General features: G+C 41.7%; 1 protein-coding gene across 4 annotated transcripts in view; it reads right to left on the minus strand.

Moving 5' to 3' along the window:
• Positions 1 to 22054, minus strand: part of SNX25 (sorting nexin 25) — a 133403-nt gene that overhangs the window by 107357 nt on the left and 3992 nt on the right. For 3 of the 4 annotated variants that reach the window (XM_032413635.1, XM_032413636.1, XM_032413634.1), the window contains exon 1: positions 17710 to 18459. The exons of the other annotated variant lie outside the window; for it this stretch is intronic. In XM_032413635.1, coding sequence (XP_032269526.1) covers positions 17710 to 18117 — 408 coding nt within the window. In that variant the 5' untranslated portion in view covers positions 18118 to 18459. Of the gene's footprint in view, positions 1 to 17709; positions 18460 to 22054 lie in introns of those variants that run through there. 4 annotated transcript variants of the gene reach the window in all.

The raw sequence follows: 22054 nt of genomic DNA on the forward strand, positions 1-22054 counted from the left end.
TATGCTGGGGCACAATCCCCTTGTTATTACTATGGCAAAAGCATATAGGACATTACATTACAGTGGCAAGAGCACTAAATTAATACCCAGAAAATGTAGGCTGTAGTTGGTTCTTTGCCATCTTCTTGCTGAGTTCTAGTGAACATATCCACCTGTCTGAGATTCCATTCAATTTAAATAATTTCTGCTCTATTAAAGGATTATTCTGCATTTCAAGAAGGATAATGCATGTGAAAGTGCTTTAAAATTGTAAGAGTTTACAAATATAGGTTCTTATTATTGTTACAAGAGTCATGGTCTAATTTTTTTTTACTATGTTAATTTCCTTCCCCCCAAAATAATTATGAGTTCTATTACATGTGATTAGTATTACAACCTTTCATGCTTTCAGATCTTACTGTCCCAAGCAGATTTCTTGGTTAATAATCCACTTTCCAGGAGAAAAATGAATATTTCTCTATTAATTGATCAACAGAGGTAGATTTTGAGGTAGGTTAATACATTTAGGATTGTTTTTCCACTCAGTTGGAAGAATTAGACTAATGGGAAGAAAAATGTGCTTCACTTCTAATGTTAAGGACTTAAATCTGAAGATCCTTAGAAAACACACTTCACTTGATTTCAAGAGAAATTTAAGTGTATTTCAAATCAGACATAGATTTGAAAACTGAAATTCTAACATGCACTTTAAAGTACACAGGCAGCCACAGTTTGCCTAAATTGGCAAGTGTAGAACAGATACTAGGGCTGGAAGGAGGAGAATGAGGAAAAGCAAACGGGCTTAGGAAGGGTAATTGAAAACTGACATTAGCTTTGGGCATTCCTGAAAAGGTTTGTGTAATAAAAATTCTGTAACCATTTTATCACTGGCTTCCATTGTAATTTTGAGTTCATGTGGGAAATCACAGGCTTCCATGATATGAATCACATTTCCATCCATTCATTCAATCATCTAACATTTACTGAGAATCCTGTGTGTCTGCTGCCACTTAGGTGGGTACTACAGAGACAAAGGTAAAGAAATTACATTCTCTGGGCTCATGGGCCTTAATCTATTCTTGATGGAAGCCCACAATCAAATAAGAGAGGTGGCAAAACGTTTGGCGGGGGGGAACAACTACTGGAGAATAAAACGCAAAAACATTCGTTGAGCCCTTAACTGTTATACCCAGGCCCTATACCAAGTACATTCTCATTCAGTCCTCACAGTGACCCCATCAGATAGTTACTGTTATTCCCATTTTATGGATCAGGAAACTGTTTTAAAGAGGGAGGCTATGCTGAGGAATTCTAATATTCTTTCTAGTCTGGTATCTTCTCTACATTTTGCTCTCCAGCCCACGTCATGGAAGAAAAGTTACTCAATATACAGTCAACCCAGGAAATCATTTCATAAGAATTTTGAAGTTCACACATATTGAAGTATATTACAAGAATGACTCTCATCTCATCAAAGCTCTCACCGAAACCACTCACTACAAATGATAAAGGAGTCAGAGTGATTACCTCTGCTTCATGTAACTCAACAAATACATGAGTCATGTAGAATTGCTTTTTTCAGAGATCTTTAGTAATGAAAGCAATTTTTTTTAATATTCCATTACTGCCCTGAAATACCACGCTACCATTATTAATTTGCTGGCTAGCTTTTAAATAAAAACCGATGATTAAATATTTAGTACATACCTAGTTAGAAAAATATCACATTAGTAATTTGATTCAGTAGGATCTCTATTTCCACAGTTCCCTTAAAGCAAAAAGCTGAGCTCCATGTAGAGTGGCCCAGGTAACAAATATATACAAGATACTGAAATGTAGGAGATGAATTATTGCCATAAAAAATACTGGCTATACAAAATTGAAAACTACTCAGAGGCTGACTTTTTAATCCCTTCTAACGGATGAGTAAAAAGTTAACTGTCTCAGCCTAGATCATACAAATTATTTCTTCCATTCCTATCTAAAATAAACGTTGAAATTCAAAGACTAAAACTTCTTCTGAAAAGAAACATAGCATTAAAGATAGGCCTTCGTAGCCATTCCATCTTTGAGAAGGGGGTCATGCTGGTGCATAGGTATATAAACAAATACGAATACCACATGTGGCTCTGAGTTTCCTTTCCCCCTGCTGACACCCAGAAGTGGCTATCCATTGCTTGAAAACACACCAACTCAGTTTTCAAGAATCACTTGGGGAATTTGCTCAAATGCAGATTTCTAGGTCACATCCCCCAAGATCCTAATTCAGGAAGCGTAAGATGTGTCTTTGAAACAAGTACAGCATTTCTAACAAAAATTCCTAAATTACTTATGGACCCTTAGACTACACTTTAAGAAATGCTAAATGATCGTGATAACAAAAGTTATGACCCCTGAAAAAAACTAATTAGTGTTTTACTATTCAGAAGATTTTTTAAGAGTATAGCAATCATTTTACATTAATTGGAAGCAGAATCACAGAAGATTTACTCCTAACTTTGACTTTGCTCAGTTAACTGAAATGATAATTACAATATTTCATTTGTATTCTCAAAGAATTCCTTCTCCAAACAATTTCTATTCCACAATATTATCAAACCATTAATCACTTTAAGAGACAAGAAAAATCAGTTAAGGTAATAAGAGGTAGTTTTAAATGCAGTTCTTGAATCAAAAATTATTTGTATTCCTAGAACAGTCTACACTGATGAATGAAACCATTCTTGGAAATTTAACTTGGCTAAAACATACTCTTCTAAAGAAAAACAACAACTCTATTACCTAACTTCTATTGCATTTATTTGGCAAAATCGCCCAAGTATAATTCTAAGCAAAAGCCATGAAGGACACTGGTATTGCCAGAACTGGGCTTGGGCAAAACAGTCAAGAGACAACAACCCCACTCTCCCCACCTTTAGCCTCTCCCATTGTCTCTGATTTCATAATGTATAATGTAAGCTTTCTCCTCAGACAACATTTTACCAGAGAGCTTCTGAAGGCAACTCCTTCAGTCACAAGAGAAATAGGAAGATGAACAACGTGGACCATCCGGGCACATCACATCCACAACACAGTGTCTTGGCTCCTCAGCTCCAGGACCCTCCTCTCCACTCCCCCTTTCTTGTGGCCACACCCAAGGTTGTGGCATGACCATCAGGAGACTGACAATCTCTTTGACCCTCCCCCTTTCTTTATGCTCCCTCCTGGCCTCTGTTCCTTCCTTGGCTTAGCTGACACCTGAGCAACTCTCATCAAGGATTCCTGCACCCTGGCCTGTTCCACAGCCTGGCTCCTTCTTGGCTCCACTGCAGGAACTGAGTGGTCCTCCTACAAAAATATCACAACCGTGCCAGTGGGTGTCACCACATTCTCCTGGCCTCCAACCCACATCTTGCCCTTAACTCTAAAACAATATGCCGGCTTATTTTTGCTAGGCTTCCTCTCCCCTGTGTGGCAGTAGAGCATAAAAATTGAGAGGCTGGCTCCAGTGTCAGAAAAAGCCTGGATCCCTGGTTCAAAACCTGACCTTTGGCAAGTCACTTAACCTCTTTAAAATGGTTTCCTGACCCATAAAATGGGGATAACAGTAACTATCTCATGGGGTCACTGTGAGGACTGAATGAGAATGTACTTGGTATATGGCCCGGGTACAACAGCAAAGGGCTCAACAAATGTTTTTGCTGTTATTTTCTCCAATAGGTTGATTTTTTTCTCCCCAAACCTTTTTACCACCTCTCTTAAGATTATCCTTTACATTTGTCATCCTCTTAACCATCAGCCATTAATTTTACTTCCTACTTACCAAGAAAGTAGGGGTCAGCTTGAAACATCTGAATTCCCTGTCAACCTCCTATGAGGTTCTCTCTATACTCTCCCCTTTGTTCCTCCTTCCCACTAGTCTCAAGCCTAAACCCTCCCCCGGTGCTCTGGTCCCGTCTGCCTGGACACTGGCCCTATCAATCATCCTCTAGCTCGGAGACTTTCAGGCCCTTCCTCTCTACTTTTCAAGATTCCCCTTTAACCCAGAAATGTGTTTACATCTCTCCACTCAACAAAAAGTTCCCCAAACACACACACACTATCCTATAAACGTTGCCTTCTCTTCTTTCCTCCTCAGCCAAGCTTCTAGAGAGCACTGTCCAAATACTGTCTCTCCTTACCTCCTGCTCACTCTTTACCCACAAGAATATCATTTCTGCTCCCACATCCGCCTTTGCCTCCCCAAACACCATGGCACAAGTCTCCGAAGACCTCCCAGTTGTCAAAGCCAGTGGACACCTCTTGGTCCTCCTTCTGGACCTCTCTGCTACACCTGACGCTACTTGCCATTAATTCCCTGCTTTTCTGGGTTTTTCTCTCCTGCTCACTGTCGTGGAATGTTTCCTCTCACACCTCAGTGAGCGGCTTCTCCTCCGCCCACCCTCTGGTTCCCTGATTTCAACCATTACAGGCTATCCTCACCCACCTTGTAGTTTTAGCTACCACCTGTATCCTGACTGCCAACAAATCTACTTGCTTCATCTTGGCCTCTCCCTAAAACTGCAGACCTGCATACCCAATTGCAGGCTGAACATATCCACGGGCCTCTCAAAATCTACATGGCAAAAGCCCATTACCCTCCACCATTCCAAAGCTGCACAAATGGCACCTGAAGCCATTCATCCACCCATGCCAGACCCTGGAATTAACCTAGACTTTTCCCTCTCCTCACTGCAATAAATGTTTACTGGGCAGAACCAAAGGGCAGGTAAACCTGACTGAATGGAAGGGCAACTGAAATGGACCTTTAACAACAAGCAGAAGTGACCATGTAGAAATGGGGGCAGTGGCCTCCCCAGGGGCATGCGGGCACTCACACATCCACCACACAAAGGTAAATTCAGGAACAGAAGGTAGCTTTAAGAACGAGTGGAAGTGTGGAAGACAGGCTAAAAAGAGAGGTTGGCCCTAGTCACGAAGACCTGTGAGGTGAAGTGAAATGCTCATTGTCTTAACTCTATTACTTCTTTGTTTCCTAAAGGATCCACTTGGGTCACTCACAGAAGTCCCATCCCCCTTGCCAACAATTCGTTAGGAATGGAAACCTGCCCAAACCCAGACAATAAGATGTGAAGGGAACACTGCCAGAGGCATTTCTAATAACTTTTTCCTTGCTCTAAACAGGGCCTTTCTTCCTCTGAATATCCTCCTGTGTGGCTTGGCACCTGAGCTTGCTACAGTCATCCGGCCAGGAGTCTGAGAGTTCATCCCCCTCAGGGGAGGGCAGAAAAATACAAAGAAATGGTGCTGGAGGTTTGACAGTCCCCACAAGGGGACTGGGCCTGTCCTACCTCCAGATTTTATATTTCTTAATACATGTTCTTAATTGTTTAAAAAAAAAAAAAGTGGGATATAGGGATCGGTCACATGTAGAAAACAAGGATTAAGTACAGTTTAACAGATTCCTTTACGACAGGATTTCTCAGAATGTTAACACAATAATGCACATTATAAAGCCTCAAGAATGGGGTGCCTGGGTGGCTCAGTTGCTTAAGCATTTGCTTTCAGCTCAGGTCATGATCTCAGGGTCCTGAGATTGAGCCCTGTGTCAGACTCCCTGCTCGGGGGGGAGTCCGCTTCTCCCTCTCCCTCTGCCTCCACCAACCCCCCCAGCTTGTGCGTTCGCGCTCGCGCTCTCTCTCTCACATTCTATCACTCTGTCTCAAATAAGTAAATAAAATCTTTTTTAATAAATAAATAAAGCTTCAAGAACTTAGTTTTTCAAATTATGTGACCAAACAAGCCTCTCATCCTGCCTCGTTTTTGCAGTGTACCTAAAAGCATCTCTCAGAATTAAGTATTTATGGATCATAGTTTAGAAAAGTGGCTTTTACCAGAGCAGATGAGAAGACTGTATGACTATTAAGATATAGTAAAGTGATGACAGTAATACAGACACAGGAATGTGCTACGGGAATCCAGAAGAATCACTGCCCTTCCAGGAGGTTCTCACTCAGAATGGCAGAGGGGTTTCACATTATGTGCCTACTCGAGTAAATATTTAGTGGTTGCCTGGAATACTATGTTGAAAGGGATTCTGAGACCTCATCCAGAACCAGCAGAAAAACAAACAAACAAAAAAATAGCCTTACTTGATTAGCAATGATCGTCATGAGCACAGAAGGGGCAGTTGGGACATCGTTCTATTCATCCTGAGACCTCTAAAGTGACACTAATTCCTAAACAGATACTAGAACCATCGCAAAGAATTTCAAGTTTTTTTAAACCTGAATTAGGTGACACTAGTATTTAATAATTAAAAGGGTAATATAGTGGTTAAGTGTATAGACTCCAGAGTAAGAGATACCTGGGTTTAATTCTTAGTTCCTCCACTTGCTACATGGCATGCGTACTTTATTCAGCTGCTCTAAACCTCAGCTTTTCCATCTGTAAAATGAATTAAAAGTCCTACCTCACATGGTAGGTATAAAAACTAAATTAGGTAATACATACATCCACCTGCATACAGTAAGTGCAATTAATGTTAAGTTTAGCTACAACAATTACCAAGGCATTCACTCTCTAACATTCACATTGGGATTCCTGTAGTGCACATATCTGTCCGCTATATTCACAACCATGGATTGGAGTGCAATGAATTCAATGGAGACCACAGAAACTCTTTCCCTGAACCCGTGAACAATGTCAGTGTAGGCTATGATAAGCAAGTGGCAAAGATGATTACAGAGCACTGTTCAAAATAAGTGTTACTTGCCTTTAAGAAGACATACAGAGTATATAAATCTAACAAACTGAGCGAATTCTCTGCAAAAGACCAATCTCACACATATTTTTCCAGATTTCTCCATAGAGAAAGCCAAGAAACAATGACCTAACCAACAGCAATGAGCCTCCCTAACACCTAGAATGAGTTTTTTGGTTTTATTTTTTCCCCTTTGGCCACAGAACTTTTGGTGCTAAAACCAAGACAGTTCTAAGCAAATCAGGTCCATTGGTCACCCTACAAACAAATAAAGCAAATGAAGTCCCAACAGCTAGATCTGGGTCTGGCTGTGCTGCTCAGAGCTGAGGCAGAATGGGTTCTTGAAATTCCATTTACCACTAAAAGAAATCATGGCTCTTTTTGAAGAAATGTCTAATTCCAGGTGTGAGAGCAGAAAATGCTCAAGATGAACCTGAAATATTCTGTTACACCAGATAGCAAGAAAACTCTCAAAAACCAATCAGGGTCATATCAAAAGGTAGGGTCATATTGAAAGGTCTCAGGAGCCAACTTCAAAAGGCTCCCACTAGCCGAAGATGGGATTATATAAGCTTCCAAAAAGATAATTACAACTGATTGAAACCCATCTATTGTGTTCAAATCCATAAGTTCATAATTTTTTTTCAAAACACAAAATAATTGATCACCTTCAGAGGATGATGGGGAATCAACTCATTATTTTAGAAATAATGGGGGGGGGGGGAAGCTCGCATTTACCCTGCTTTTCTGTGTGAACTGTACTACTGTGGAACCAAACAGATGAGAGAAATATGTCTCTTTTTAAAAAGTATTCAAACCAATAAACGAAAATGAAAGGATGAAATGAAAATGAAAATGATCTCCTTCTTGGAAGTCTCATCCACATATTTCTTTCCCTTTTTTTCCCCCCCATCCACATATTTCTCATAATGGGTCACCAGGGCTTTGGAGAAGGGCTGGCGGACTGTGTAAATCTGGGCCACGTGACCACCACCCTTCACTCGGACTCAGATGTCCACCCCAGGAAATCACTCCTTGCCCGGAAACAGAACAGGTTCCAGTAGCTTGTATTGCAGACAGACCCCACGACAGAATTAAAACATTACCATTTTGTCATCCCCAATAAGTTAGTGGATCTAGGTATCAAGCATCAACAGCTACTCATGTAACAAAAAGAAAGACGATGTTACGTGCCTCCTGATGAAAGGTCACACCACCACTTATAGTCTGCCAAAGGGATTGAACACAAGTTTGATCAAGCCTCTGGATCCAGCTGCTAATATGCAGGACACACAAAGGAGGGGAACATGCTGAACTGCATCATTCACACACAATCAGCAAAACCCAAACTACAGGATACTCCACAGGACAGATGCCCCAGGTTCTTCACAGATAAACTGTAAAGGAAAGAAAAGGATAGAGGGGAAACTAATATATTTTTTTTAAATGGGCAAGAAAAAACTACAATGTTCGCTGATGCACATTTGAGTGATAAAACTATAATGGCATGCAAGGAAGTGATTATTATAAAGTCAAGACAGTTACTTAGGTGTAAGAGAAGGGGCTGACATGCAGTGGAGATACAGAGGGGCTTCTGGGGTTTTTGAAAATTACAAGGGTATTCTCTTTATGATCATTCATCCAACTATACATTTATTTTGTGTGATTTTCTGAATCTGCATTTTTTATTTTACAATAAAAAGCTCTTTTCAAAAGTGATACTATAAAATCTACCATTTAACACCTTCTATATTCAAAGCACTTTCACGAATGCTAGAATTTGTATTTTCAAATACTGTAACATTGTTCCCAACAACCCTTGAAATTACTTATTATCTCCATTTTTCAGACAGGAAAACTGAGGTCTAGAAATCTTAAGCAGGTTGCCCATAGTCACAGTTATTTGGGCAGAGCCATGATTCAAATTCAAATGACAAGTTCCAAAACCATTATCTTATTGCCAATGCTCTGTTGATTCCCAGTTATTCAGTCAAGAAAGATTTATCACTTACCTACCAAATCATGCTAAAGTTAAAGATACAGGGGAGTTTCTGCCTTCGTGGAGATCAAGAAAGACAAGGAATCATCCAAGGGAGTCTAAATTACAGTTGTGATAGATACAGAATAAAGAAAAGGTATGTGGCGCCATGAGAATACACACAGCAGACAGGGAGACCATCTCTGCAGAAGCAATGGCTGAGGTCTGGGGGAAAGAAGTTAACTAGGTAAGGGGGCAATGGGCTGCTCCAAGCAGGGGAAGCTATATACAAAGTCGCCAGTGAAGGAGGGAGCATGACCCTTTGAGGACTGAGGATGGAACCTGAGGATGAAGGTAGTGAAGACAGATGAGGCTAAAGAGCTGGGAAGAACAGGAAGCTACTGGTGGATTTTAATCAAACATGTTGCTGAAGATGGGTTGATTAGGTTTGTATTTTTAAAATGCCAACAAGGAGACAGAGAGACCAGTTGAGAGGCTACTGCGGTCATCTAGGTGGGACATGATGGCAGTTGTGACGAAGCAGGAGAGATGGAAAGAAGTAGATGGGTGCAAGATACTCAAGAAATAAGAAGAAGGACTTGATGATGGACGGCATAAGGAGAGTGAGGAGAAGATGTCCAGGGAACTCAAAGGCTTCTGGCTGTGGGACCTGACGTTAGGAGGTGCTAGTCATGGACATAAAAGACAATAGAAGAGGGATGGGGACACTTGGACTAGCTGAGTTTCAGGCACCGCTGTTAATGCCAAGTCAAGCAGTTGAATAAATGAGACTGAGGCTCAAAAAGAAGAATAAATCTCTAATCCTGAGTGTAGAGATGGTTATTACAGGGGGCTCAAGGGTGAGACTGCCTAAGATAATAAAAAAGAAACACCAAGAACAACCATAATTCAAATCTGGAAAACAAAGCAACTTCCTGAGTTTATCTAGAGATCGTAATCTCAGAAAGGTTTAGGGAAATGGAAAAAAATCAGAAGGAAAAAGAGATTAATTACCTCAGAAAAAACCACAGTGAAATTTCTGGAATAGTTAAAATATTAATTTCATATCTAACAAACTGGCAAAGCCTGCATGGAGCCCTCAGGTGGATATTTGTAAAAGCTGATTTACAGAGGGTAAAGAGGCCTTTTGGGAGGTGGCTTGTATGTATGGGTTCAAGGTTGGAGACAGAGAAAGCTCTAGCTTGACTCCAAGGGCTGCTCCTGGCCATGTGGACAAAAGGAAAGGGGTTCTCTTCACAAGAAATGCAAACAGGAGCATCAGCTCCTCAGCTTCTTTAATAAGGGTGAAAAAAAATTTTTTAAAGCATATCCGAAACAGGGCTACACTCTCAGCTACTATAAACTACAAAACAAAAACAAAGTATACCTGGATATCCAGCTTCAGGGGGTTGAGACACTAGTAGCCCAACAACAGATGGGCTTTTTCACAGACTGCCAGCAGCGATGGCAGAAAAGCCACGCTCAAATGCTTTGTAGGCACCAGGAATGGAAGACCATAAATAAGCTTATTCACAATTACAGAAGACACTGCCTATGGACTCTCAGAAACACTGGGAGGGGCGGTTAAAGGCACTGCAGACCAAGGTTCTGCCCGAGTAGACAGGAGCAAACGCCTATACAATTTTAGTTACTACCATTAGTAGTAATGTCACTCATACATTCAGGTGGTTGAGAACTACAGAAATGCAGGTTACTTTACAAATAAGTATTTGTAAAAACTTCCTTAATTTTCCAAGAGTAGTATTCTACACTAAAACTGAAAGCTTATTAAATAGACCTTAGTGGCCTAAACAAGTTCATGTTTTTTATCCTAAAAATGTACAATTCGTTCTTTTTCCTCCTCAGCCTCAGAGACATTTTATCTGGAGCTCCCATATACATTTTTCTTCACATCCAGCTCCTGGCTATTCAGACATGGAAACCCCAGGCTGGCTGACAAATGTACCAGACTGGTCAGTGCCTTAGTAACTGACCAGCACCAGCCCCAGGGGCAGAGCAGGCATATCTCACACTCCTAAGTATATTCTCCCAAAGCAGGACCAGAGCTGGGAAGCCCATCAAAATACAACCCAAACCCACTGGACTTTCTGGAAACCTCCACTGTGTTTGGAGAAACTATATAAGCATACTCCCCAGGACTAACACTGGATGTAGAAATGAGTAATGGACACAGGCCCTGACCCTGGGCTCAGGGTATCCAGGAGAGTCCTTGAGAAGAGCTGCGTATCATTCCTATCATTCCCACCCATCCACCCAACCCTAGTTTGGAAAGGGACCTAATAGTGAAGGGTAAAAAAATAAATTCCAAGTTTGCAATATTTTTCTTTCGACAGCAAAGGTGCAATTTTTTTTAAAACCACAAGTTTGTATGCCATCATTTTAATACTTAAAGCCTGAGCCTTCAGCACCAAAACCTGCTGAATCACCATTTTAGTACAATTGTGTGCACCATTCTGACTACAAGAACACATTTTCAGGAATCTGGGGGTACTCCCTACCTCAAAATAAGGTTGAGAAATGAAACCTAAAATATTTTCAAGAAGGCAACATTCAATTACGAAGGTGACATCAAAAACAAAACAAAAACAAAAACAGCTTGAGATTCAAGAGAGAAATAAACCTCCCGGAAGTGATCAAAATTTGGGCTCCAAATAGAACGAACATTCAAGCTTGGAAACTGTCGTCTTCATTTTGTGAACAGGAGGACCCTTTGTTTTGGGGCTGAATTTATTGTTTTTTAAAGAGAATGTTGGAACACTCTGGAGAAGATAATTAAACCCAACTGTAATGATAATGGTATTTTACATCAAAGAAAAATCTCACTCACAAATTCTCGTCTCCATTCACACAGCTTCATTAACTCTCACTTTTTATCACTGCACTTAACATAGTATTTCTCCTCCTGAGTCAGTAGCTGCCAAGCCTACAGACTAAAATCCAGTTCTGTTCTCTTGACTGAAGACTTCCACAATGTGGCCCAAACTACCTTTCCAATCCTAGTTCTTGGGATTCATCTCATATACTCAGTGGCAACTCAAATCCTAAATGGTACATGTATTGTCAGCAGTTTGCTTGGTTTATTTTTTGTATAAATTATGAAAATAAATATTGCTTCCTTTAGAGAGTTCTGCTAAATTCAAATCCCACTTTCTGTATTTCTTAGCATACATGTCCTGTTTTTGATAAGCATTTTTTTATGTTCCAGGTATAATCATGTATTGTATCTTCCTACTTTGAACTTATCATTCATATATAACTTCTTGTGTTTCCTAAGCTTAAGGAATAGTGCCTTCATAATGAAGATATAAAAAATAACTGTCCTTTATGTGTAATCATTGTTTTTGTATCAAGAAATTATAAATATCAAAAACTTCTCCCTTTGAATACATATTTATATTTGCTTATATATGCATAATATATATCTGGAAGAATAAACAACTATCAATAGTAACTGTCTATAGGGAAGAGAAAATTTCACTGTATACCCTTGTATATGCCTTTAAAAAAAAACATGTGAACTTATAATCTACATAAAAAAATTAAATTTAAAAATTATTAATACTGTGAATTTAAAGGAAAACAACCTTTAGACCACAAAGAGAGCTAGGAAGGATCCTGTGATTTAAGGGGTTGTCAAAAAGCCATCTTCCTCAAAAACATTTTTCCCACTAGCCACGATGACTTAAATCCCCGGTTAAAATGCAAACATTCTGAAGACAGTAAGTTTATTATGCCATTATCCATTATCAAATTATTGAGGGTTAGTTTATCACATTAGCATAATAAAGGAAAGTCACAAAGAGGTTGTATATAATCTCCCTAATCCCGGTTTCTTTTTCCTTTTTCCCCTCAAGTAACTAAATTAAGTTTGTTTTACTCAAAGAACTTTTGTATTCATAAAAGAACTCATTTAGGAATTCTAGAAGTCCTACCCAAGCCAACTGGCACCATGGATTGCTGTGTGAATATTTTACTGTCTCTATAAACATCTGGCCTCTCCCATCCAGTCTTCTCTATCAGTCCCATCTACTCAGCCTGAGAGGGCAGGGACAGGGAGATTCTTGTTCATCTTTGAATCCTCCCCAACACTAAAAACATTGCTCTGCATTTCCAGAGAGCAATTTCCCAAGCTCTTGGTAACACATATTGCAAGGCTCTGACCCTTCTCTAGGATGCTGGAATTAAAATTTTGATTAAAAATGGCAGTAGGATTGTCTTGTCTCAAACAATAATCCATTTATTCAGGCAAAATTGATCTATTGAGAGCCTACTACGTGCCGGGCACAGGCACTCAGCAACTAACTAGGCAGAAAGTGATCTAATAAGATCATAATAGCAGATATGTAGCAGATATTCGGTAAATTCCTATTAATTAGATTTGATCAACCACGTGAACTCTTCTATCTGCTTGAACTTTGGAAAGTCTCTCATTAATGTTTTCTTCATATAGCAGTGGACTTTGGTTTCTCATATGCTAAGCACTTCACTTTTGTGGACTTTCTTTTATCAGCCTTCTGATCATCATGAATTCATTGCTTATTTTTGAATTTATGGACCATAAATCAAGAAACATCTAGTAAGTAACAATGTGAAAGAGAAAATCCATAGACTATGAGAATAATTGTAAAAATCATTTTCCTTTTTTCCATTATATGAAGATGCGCTTTGTATGGCAGGTCCAGTAAAGAAAATATGTTTTCTAAACTACTGATTCACTTTTGCCATTTTTCTCTTTCTGTTGCCTTGGTTAGATGATGTGCTAGGGTCAAGTAACTGTGGCCAGTGAAGCTGAGGCTCTTGGGCCAGACAAGTTAACTGGCCTGGCATAAGACAACTCTCACCCCAGGAGCAGGGCAGCCTCAGGGCATCATAGCTCCAGTCCACTGGCCTGTAACAAAGTCCAAGTTTTTCTAAAGTGGGGCCCAGATATCACCTGTAAGACTTTCCTGACCTTACAAAAAAGCTTCCTTCGTACCTGTATATACCGCTACATATTATTTCTACTTGAGTTGAAAATTATTTTTACTATTTTAATCAATAGTAATTCCTGCCCCCCCCAAAAAATCAAAATTCATGCACATATGGGAGATTCCCAATAAATACTAATACTGGATTAATGGGAGGGGGAAAGCATGAGAGAACAATCTTCTTTATCATCATCTGCAAACACTGCTTGAGTTCTTTCTAAGTGCAAGATATAACAAAAGGTGTCAATCATGGGTGCTAACCACATGGAGTTTACAGCCAATAAGTACACTGTGAAGCATGCAGAAGCATTTTCAACACTCCTAGACACAAAAACCCCTTGTCACTTTTAGTTTGGGCTTCTTTGAGGTTGTTTACTTTTAACGGTGTATGCATTTTTTTTCTCTATAGGAGGAGACCAAGAAGAAAAAAAAGAGGAAGGAAGAATGGACAGCTAGAACGATAAATCCCAGCCTCTGACCTGTCTGGCTGATACTAGAAGAATCCAAAATGTGTAAGAACAAATGAGGATTCTTTTCTTCATGCTGAATCAAAATTTCTGTAGTGAAGCAGTCACTGTATCTTAAGAGGCACCATTTGGTTCACTACTAAACAGCCTCCCCCTCCACATATGTTAGATGACCTGTGTGGTCCAGCGCCTACCCCCACAGAACTGACATGTTTTATACTACACCACATGCTTATGCTTCCATTCATAAAGAACAGAACATTAAAAAAAATACCTAAATACAAATTAGAAATATAGCACAACTAGAGGAAGGGGTAAATAAACAATACAGCACAACTAAAGGCTTGAGTAAATAACACCAGTCCTGTCAAAAAAATAAAATTTTATGTGAAAAATACGCATTTCAATTACAATATAGAGCTTAGAAACTACATTTTCCTAATGTCCTTATTTTCTCATTTAAGACTACTATAAGAATCCAAGTTCCAAAGAACGACCAATAATCTACTTTCCTTAAAATTATACTTCACTTCTTCTATTAACTGAAATCTTCCGGTTGTATACATTAAGGATTACATATACTGCTTCATTTTCTGTCACCTTTAAAGTACTATTTTCTCGGGGCGCCTGGGTGGCTCAGTCGTTAAGCGTCTGCCTTCAGCTCAGGTCATGATCCCAGGGTCCTGGGATCAAGCCCCGCATGGGCTCCCTGCTCCACCGGGAAGCCTGCTTCTCCCTCTCCCACTCCCCCTGCTTGTGCTCTCTCTCTCACTGTGTCTCTCTCTGTCAAATAAATAAATAAAATCTTTAAAAAAAAAAAAGTACTATTTTCTCGAATTCCTCTACTAAACCATCTTTCTGGATGCTAATCCAAGTTTTATCTACCCAGAGGTATAAATGAGCTGGGGGGTTTGGGAAAATGTTGGTAACCCACAACATAAGGCTTCTACGGCTTCAGAGGCAAAATGCAATACCCCGGGTTTTGACCCTGACTTCATCATCTAAACTTCCTGCTCTCACTTACTAGGAACTCTTAATCATTTAACTCCTATTCTTTGTCTCATAAGCATTTATCATTATCTACAAATATCTCATTTGTTTATGGCCTGATCTCCCATAAGAATATAATCTCCAGAGAGTAGGGTTCTTATGTGTCTCACTGATTCAATCCCAGCTTCCAGAATAATCCCTGGCTCATATAAAACACTCGATAAATATGTATTGACTGAATTGTAATTTCTTACAATACTCTAAAGAATGGGGACATCATTTATAAATCAATAAACCAGCTAGTAAAATTGGGATCCTTATTTTCTATCATTGTAGAGAAAAATCAAGAGGAAAAATACACCTGCCCACCAACTCTTGCTAAATTAGATAGGAGAAAAAAGGACCGTTACATGAAGGCTTTTAAAAGAAATTAACATTACTAATTTTTGAGACTACCGAGGAAAACAGAAGCTCCTGTTCCTTAATATACTGAACTTTTTTTTTTTTTTTTTTAAGATTTTATTTATTTTTGACAGAGAGAGAGTGTACAAGCAGGGGAGGCAGCAGGCAGAGGGAGAGGGAGAAGCAGGCTCCCCGCTGAACAGGAAGCCCAATGTGGGACTCAATCCCAGAACCCTGGGATCATGACCTGAGCAGAAGGCAGACGCTTAACCATCTGAGCCACCCAGGCGCCCCAATATACTGAACTCTTAATCAATTTACAGAGTGACGATGCCTGACTCCCTTACGTACAACCCTCCAGCCATTATCTGAGGGCTGCACTCAGAAGTGACCAATTCAGGACAGGGTAATTTTGATGAAGAGAGTGATGATATTTACAAAACAGTAAGCAGATCATATTATAAGCAAATACAAAACCCAAGGGGGCAATGGTCCTTCTAACAAATATTTTTATGAAGTTGAACCACTGCCATTTCCCTTACCCTAAAGTGGTTGGGCAATTTCAGTTTAATGACAATATCATTCAGTCAAGCAGTGAGTGCCAAATTATATTGTGTATTGGTTATGATTTCAAATCCACATTTTTAAATTAAGTGAAGTTGTTTGATCGAAGGGTGAATTTGAGAAACCGTGTCAAGATGAGATCTGCAGGAGTACTGTGCTCTTGAATGCTTAGCCATCTAAACATATGGAAGAATAAGTATGACGTAATGGACACTTAAACTTTAAATACCAGTAATTTGTGTGGACTCTACCCAGAGTGCTCAGTCTGGGCAAGGCTACTCTCTGCTGATCTGAACAGCTCTCTGCAGATCTTGAGACACTTGCTCTTGCGGTGTTCAGGCAACTCTTGGTCAGCAGGGGTGTTAAACCAGGCAGCAGTCTCAGGAGGGGAAGGGACATCTGTTTCTGCCTTGGTGAGCCTATTTCTCACAGGCAGTGGTGCAAACTGTGTAACTGTCCCTAAAGCACTAAACCTCAGAGCAGCTCGCCTTGCCTGCCAACACAAATGCCACTGTCCACCAGCTCTGTGTCCCAGCAGCTAATACCCAGCTTTTGGTTGAAGGCACCGACTCTCCCAAGAACCAATTCCAAATCAATCAGTCAGTCAGTCAATCTGGACTTTATTTCCCCATCGCCTAGAACAATAATGTATTCATCTACCACTGGTTTATGGAATATAGTTATTTCTTCACGGGCTTATTTAGAGATATTATCCTGTATCCTATTGGCTTATGAAATATTAGTTATAATTCTCTTAGTAAACCCATTAAATAAATCATTGGCAGAAACAAATCTCAGCCTCAGCATAATGTACCCAAACACAACAAGCTAACAAGCTACAACAGAATCAAGTTTCACTTAGAGGGTTAGCAGGGGAAGCTGGGAGGTTGATCAAACAGCGGTTTGGCACTAAGAAGAGAAGAGCTCATTCCTATCTTCCCTAACCACCGCCCTGCTGTCTCACACCTCACTGGGGATACTTTTCCTTTTGTTGCAAACTGAAGCGATTTCTGAATCCCCTTTCTGAATCACAGAAACTAGCTGGGGCTGCGCTACTGATCTACGTAGTGGACGGCAGGATGGTGCGGCGAAGTGTACACAGCGCTGGGTGAGAGGCACCTCCAAGCCAAGTTAGCCTCTCTGAACAAGTTTCCGCATCGGTAAAAGGTCATCAAGTTACCTCCCCCAGAGAACGGTTAGAAATACAGTGACCGATACAGGGGGCAGCGCGTGCGTACGGTGAGTGCTCCGTCGCCAACTGCAGAGCAACATCCAAGATTCGGAATGATTATTCAGCTCTCAAGGTTGTGCCTGGGGATGGCTGTGGAGCAACTACACAGCCTAACAACGTGCATCTCGGCGAGCATCTCGCAAGCCCGGAGGAGCCCGGAGCCCGCCTCCCGCGGGAGCTGGGGGATCGCTCGCAGCTGCCGGCCGGGCCGACCAACCCCAGCCCCGTTCCTCCCGGGCAACCGGGGCGGAGAGGACGGGCCCCGCCGCCGCCACCCGGGGCTCCGAGAGCGGGCGGCTGGCACCGGAAGCGGGGGAGGGCCGGGCCGAGGCCCCGGCGCGCGAGGCAGTGGAGAGACCCGTACTTACCCCCGGCGCGCGGCGGGCGGCCGCGGCCAGCCGTCTCCAGGCGGCGACGAAGTCGGGCGGCGGGGCTCGCCGGCTCCCGCAGACGAGGGAGAACAGGGTCCCCAGGAGGAAGGCGGCCGCGGCGCAGCCCAGGTAGAGGCTGAGCCCGAGCAGGACGGTGCACGGCCCCGCGCCTCCGGCCGCCTGCCAGCAACCGGGCCCCAGGCAGGAGAGGCACACGGCGGCGAGTGCGGCCACGGCCACCGGCACTCGCCAGCTCCCGCCGCCAGGAGCCCCCGGTGCCGCCGCGTCTTCCCGGGGGTCCGGCCGCAGCTCGCCCGGGGCGCTCGGGACACGGCGGCCGCCGGTGGCTGCGGCCGGCGCGAGGTTGAGGCCGGCGCCGCTGCTGTCGGTGGCATCGGGGTGCATGCTGCTTCTTGTGCCGCTAAGGACAGGCACATCTCCTGCCCTGCTGTCCCCCGGCGCTGCCCTGGACGGTGGCCTCTGCGCGGCGCCTCCTCCCCTCGCCGCTCCCGCCGCCGCCGCTCCTGAGGCACAGGCAGTCGGCGCTCATGCCCTCGCCGGCGGCCCACCGAGGGAACGGCTCCAACAGACGCCGCCGAGCTCCTCTCAGCGAGCCCTCAGCGCCGCCACCCGGCGCCCGCCCCGCAGCCGTCCGGCCGGGCGCGCCCAGGTAGCCGGACCTCGTTGTGACTTAAGCTGGCGAAGCCCGCGGCGGAGCGGGGGTGGGGGCGGCCCCGAGGTGCTTGTCAGGCGGGGAGGGGGGGAGGGGCGGAGAGCCGCCGCGGCCTCTTGAGTGACAGGTGGGAGGTGCCCGGCCGCGCCCGGCCCCCACAGCCCACCCGCGGCGCGGGGGCGGGGTCCGACCGTCGCTGCCCCTCAAGGGGAGGGGGCGCGACCAATCGCCGGGATAACTGCTCGGTCCTGCGCTGCTCCTCCCCTCCCCCCAGGGTACCATCCGTGGATGGAAAATTTTGCTGCAGGTGTCAGAAGCATTTGTAATTCTCCGGCTCAGGTGATCCCTTAATCCTCGCTCTCCGCTCTTCCCTGACAAGTAATCTCCCATGCTTACGGTTCCCCAGATTTCTGCTTTGTTTTCACCTGCTATTTAGATAAAATCGGCAACCATTCCTGATCCTCACTTTTAATACAGTTTCCCCCAACAACCTTCTTTTATTTCCTTCAGGGAAAGAATCCGACGAACGTGGAAGAGTAATGAAGCCTGCAAATGCTAGTTATCGAAAGGCCCAAAAAGTCGGCCTGGTGCCAAAGTGTGTACACAGCTGCCGTAATCACTTTGGCTCCAAGTCCCTATATTTTCGTTACCAAAGATTCAATACAAATGTTATTACCTACACAAGCGAAAGAGGTCCAGATAATTTTTAGAGTACATTATTTTCCTATTCTCCTATCATGATCCCATCGTTAATATACAGATGTTTACTGAAAAGATGCTAATATGCTAAATACTAGAAATTACTACTAAGACCAATAAAGCAGCAGCTGTATCTTTGATAGATGAAAGAATTGGAAAGGAAATGAAGGAATTCTGAAGAGATTAATGATTTAAAAGGATGGGTGATAGGGCCAATCGGGCATAGAAAGAAGAAAGGGAAGAAGTAAATGGATGAGTGATACAGGGAAACAAAAGCAAAGTCTCAGAACTCTCTTCTTGTAGCAATCCTGAAGAATTTCAACAGTTCAACAGCACTATTGTTTTCCAATCAAATGAGTTATATCCTGCTTCCCAGGGAGCATAGTGAAGAAAAGTAAGCATTAAAATATATTTTTAAATTACTATGACTATACTGTTTTTCTATAAGGAATCATCTGTGTCATTATTTCAACGAAGGAAAAAAATACAACATTCATAGGAAGTAAGATATTTGGTGGATTTTTTTATTATTTTTAATTCTCTTTTTTGTAATTATTTTTTTAATAATTTACATACAATGAGCCGTGCAATTTGATTTTTTCATCTGCCAAATATTTTTGTTTGTTTCAAGTTTTTATTTAAATTCCAGCTAGTTATTTATTCTTTTAAAAGTAAGTATTATCCAGGGCGCCTGGGTGGCTCAGTTGGTTAAGCGACTGCCTTCAGCTCAGGTCATGATCCTGGAGTCCCAGGATCGAGTCCCACATCTGACTCCCTGCTCAGCAGGGAGTCTGCTTCTCCCTCTGACCCTCCCCCTCTCATGCTCTCTCTCTATCTCATTCTCTCTCTCAAATAAATAAAATCTTTAAAAAAAACAAAAACAAAAACTAAGTATTATCCAAGAGGTTATTATCCAAAAGAAGACACACTGGAAATATGGTGTGTCAATTATCTATTGTTGCATAACAAGCTACCACCAAATAACAACTATTTCATTTGCTTATGCTTTTGTGGGTCAGCAATTTGGACTGGGGTCAGTTGGGCAATTCTGCTCTTCTTGCCTGGGGTCACTAATGAAACTATGGTCTCCTGGATGCATAGGCTGGGGCTGTTAGATCTATGGAGTCTCTATTGAGATGGTTTGTACTCTGCTCCCTGTGTACTTACCCTCCAAAAGGTCAGCTTGGCCTTCTTCACATGACAGTCTCAGGGATGCCATGTGCAAGGTTTTTTTAAGCTTTTGCTTACCTTACATTTGCTAATGTCCCATTGGCCAAAGCAAATCATATGGCCCAACCAGTAATTAAACAGGGAGAGGTCTACACATGGGCTTAAATATGGGGAGTAAAATTCATTGGTTGCATTACTTTAACAACCTACCACAATTTGCTTTGACAGAATATACTAATCAGTTTCTTGTGGATCATCTGGCTGCACACCAAAATCAGTGGTATCCAGTGACTTATCACTGTAAATATGTTAAAGTTCACATTTCTTGTTCCTGGAATTGATAGTTCTTCATAATCTAATCCCATTTACCTATAAAATGAACAAAAGGACCTAGGGAAGGATAGGGGGAAGGGAGATAGTATACAACTATGTTTCTCAGTGAAGAGTTTGGGGTTATAGCTATATCATTTAGCTTTATTTTACTCTAATATTTTCAAGTTATAAAACAAAGTGAAAAAAATTCTACACTCACTTAGATTTGATATCCAGTATTATTGGGCAGCAGATGATAAAGAAAGAATATAAATTGTGTTTACTTATTATCTAATTTCTCCAAAATGCATGTGGGCCAAAAAAAAAACTTTTTGAACTGATCTTTATGCTTTTTCATGATATATATTATGAGCAGAGTAAAATATAAAGTAGGCAGGACACAATATTGATTAAATGTACTTGCATAAATTAGGAAAGGATTTTGAATATTTTCAGATTAACACTATATATTTAATATTATATAAAGCTTTTATATACTGCTGAAAAGAAGCCCGTGTCTTTCATTTGTCATTTATTTGCTCTAGGAAAGAGAACATACCTACAGAAAGTAAAAATTAATATTAGAGTATGAATAGGGGTTGCACAGAGTAGGCCCTTAATACTTTTGAATGAATAAATCTGATATTCTTCCATGATACTATATCTAGAATAATTGAGTAGACCCAAAAAAGTAGTAAAAATAATCTCATATTTTAATGGAAACTTTTTTTTTTTAAGATTTTATTTATTTGAGAGAGCAGGAGAGCACAGGCAGATGTCCCGCTGAGCAGGGAGCCAGATGCTGGGCTAGATGCCAGGACCCCGGGATCATGACACCAAAGGCAGACACCTAACTGACTGAGCCACCCAGGTGCCCCTTAATGGAAACTTCAACTTTTGGAAATCCTTTTTAAAACATATGTTTCTCACTATAACTCTATAAAGGACATAAGGTAAATTTTATAATCTCATTTTCCAGATTAGGAAACTGAGGTTCAGCGAAGTTAAATGACTTGTTCAAAAATCACACAGCTAGTAAGTGGTAAACCTAAATTACAAGATTCTCCTCCATGATGCCATCTTTCAAATAGTTAAAAGTAATGTCAAAGGGCAAAACAAACTGCTTTCTATATTATACAAATAATGTCCTTACAAAACCAATACAATAATAATAGCATTCATCCGGCTTTTAAATAGACTGTAAACTTCTAGAAGGTAGTACGTGACTTTTATTCATTCTTTCATTCAGTCCAAAAATATTAGCTAGGTGCTTTGTTAGAAACAGTATAAAACACAGTCTCTGGGGACGCCTGGGTGGCTCAGTTGGTTAAGTGTCCCACTCGTGATTTCAGCTCAGGTCATGATCTCAGGGTTGTGGGATCGAGCCCCACATCAGGCTCCCTGCTCAGTGAGGTCTGCTTGAGATTCTCTCTCTCCCTCTCCCTCTGCCCCATCTCTCTAAAATAAATAAATCTTTAAAAAAATATG

The sequence above is a fragment of the Phoca vitulina genome, unplaced genomic scaffold (genome assembly GCF_004348235.1).
Source record: "Phoca vitulina isolate PV1807 unplaced genomic scaffold, GSC_HSeal_1.0 scaffold15, whole genome shotgun sequence".
NCBI classification, from domain to species: domain Eukaryota; kingdom Metazoa; phylum Chordata; class Mammalia; order Carnivora; family Phocidae; genus Phoca; species Phoca vitulina.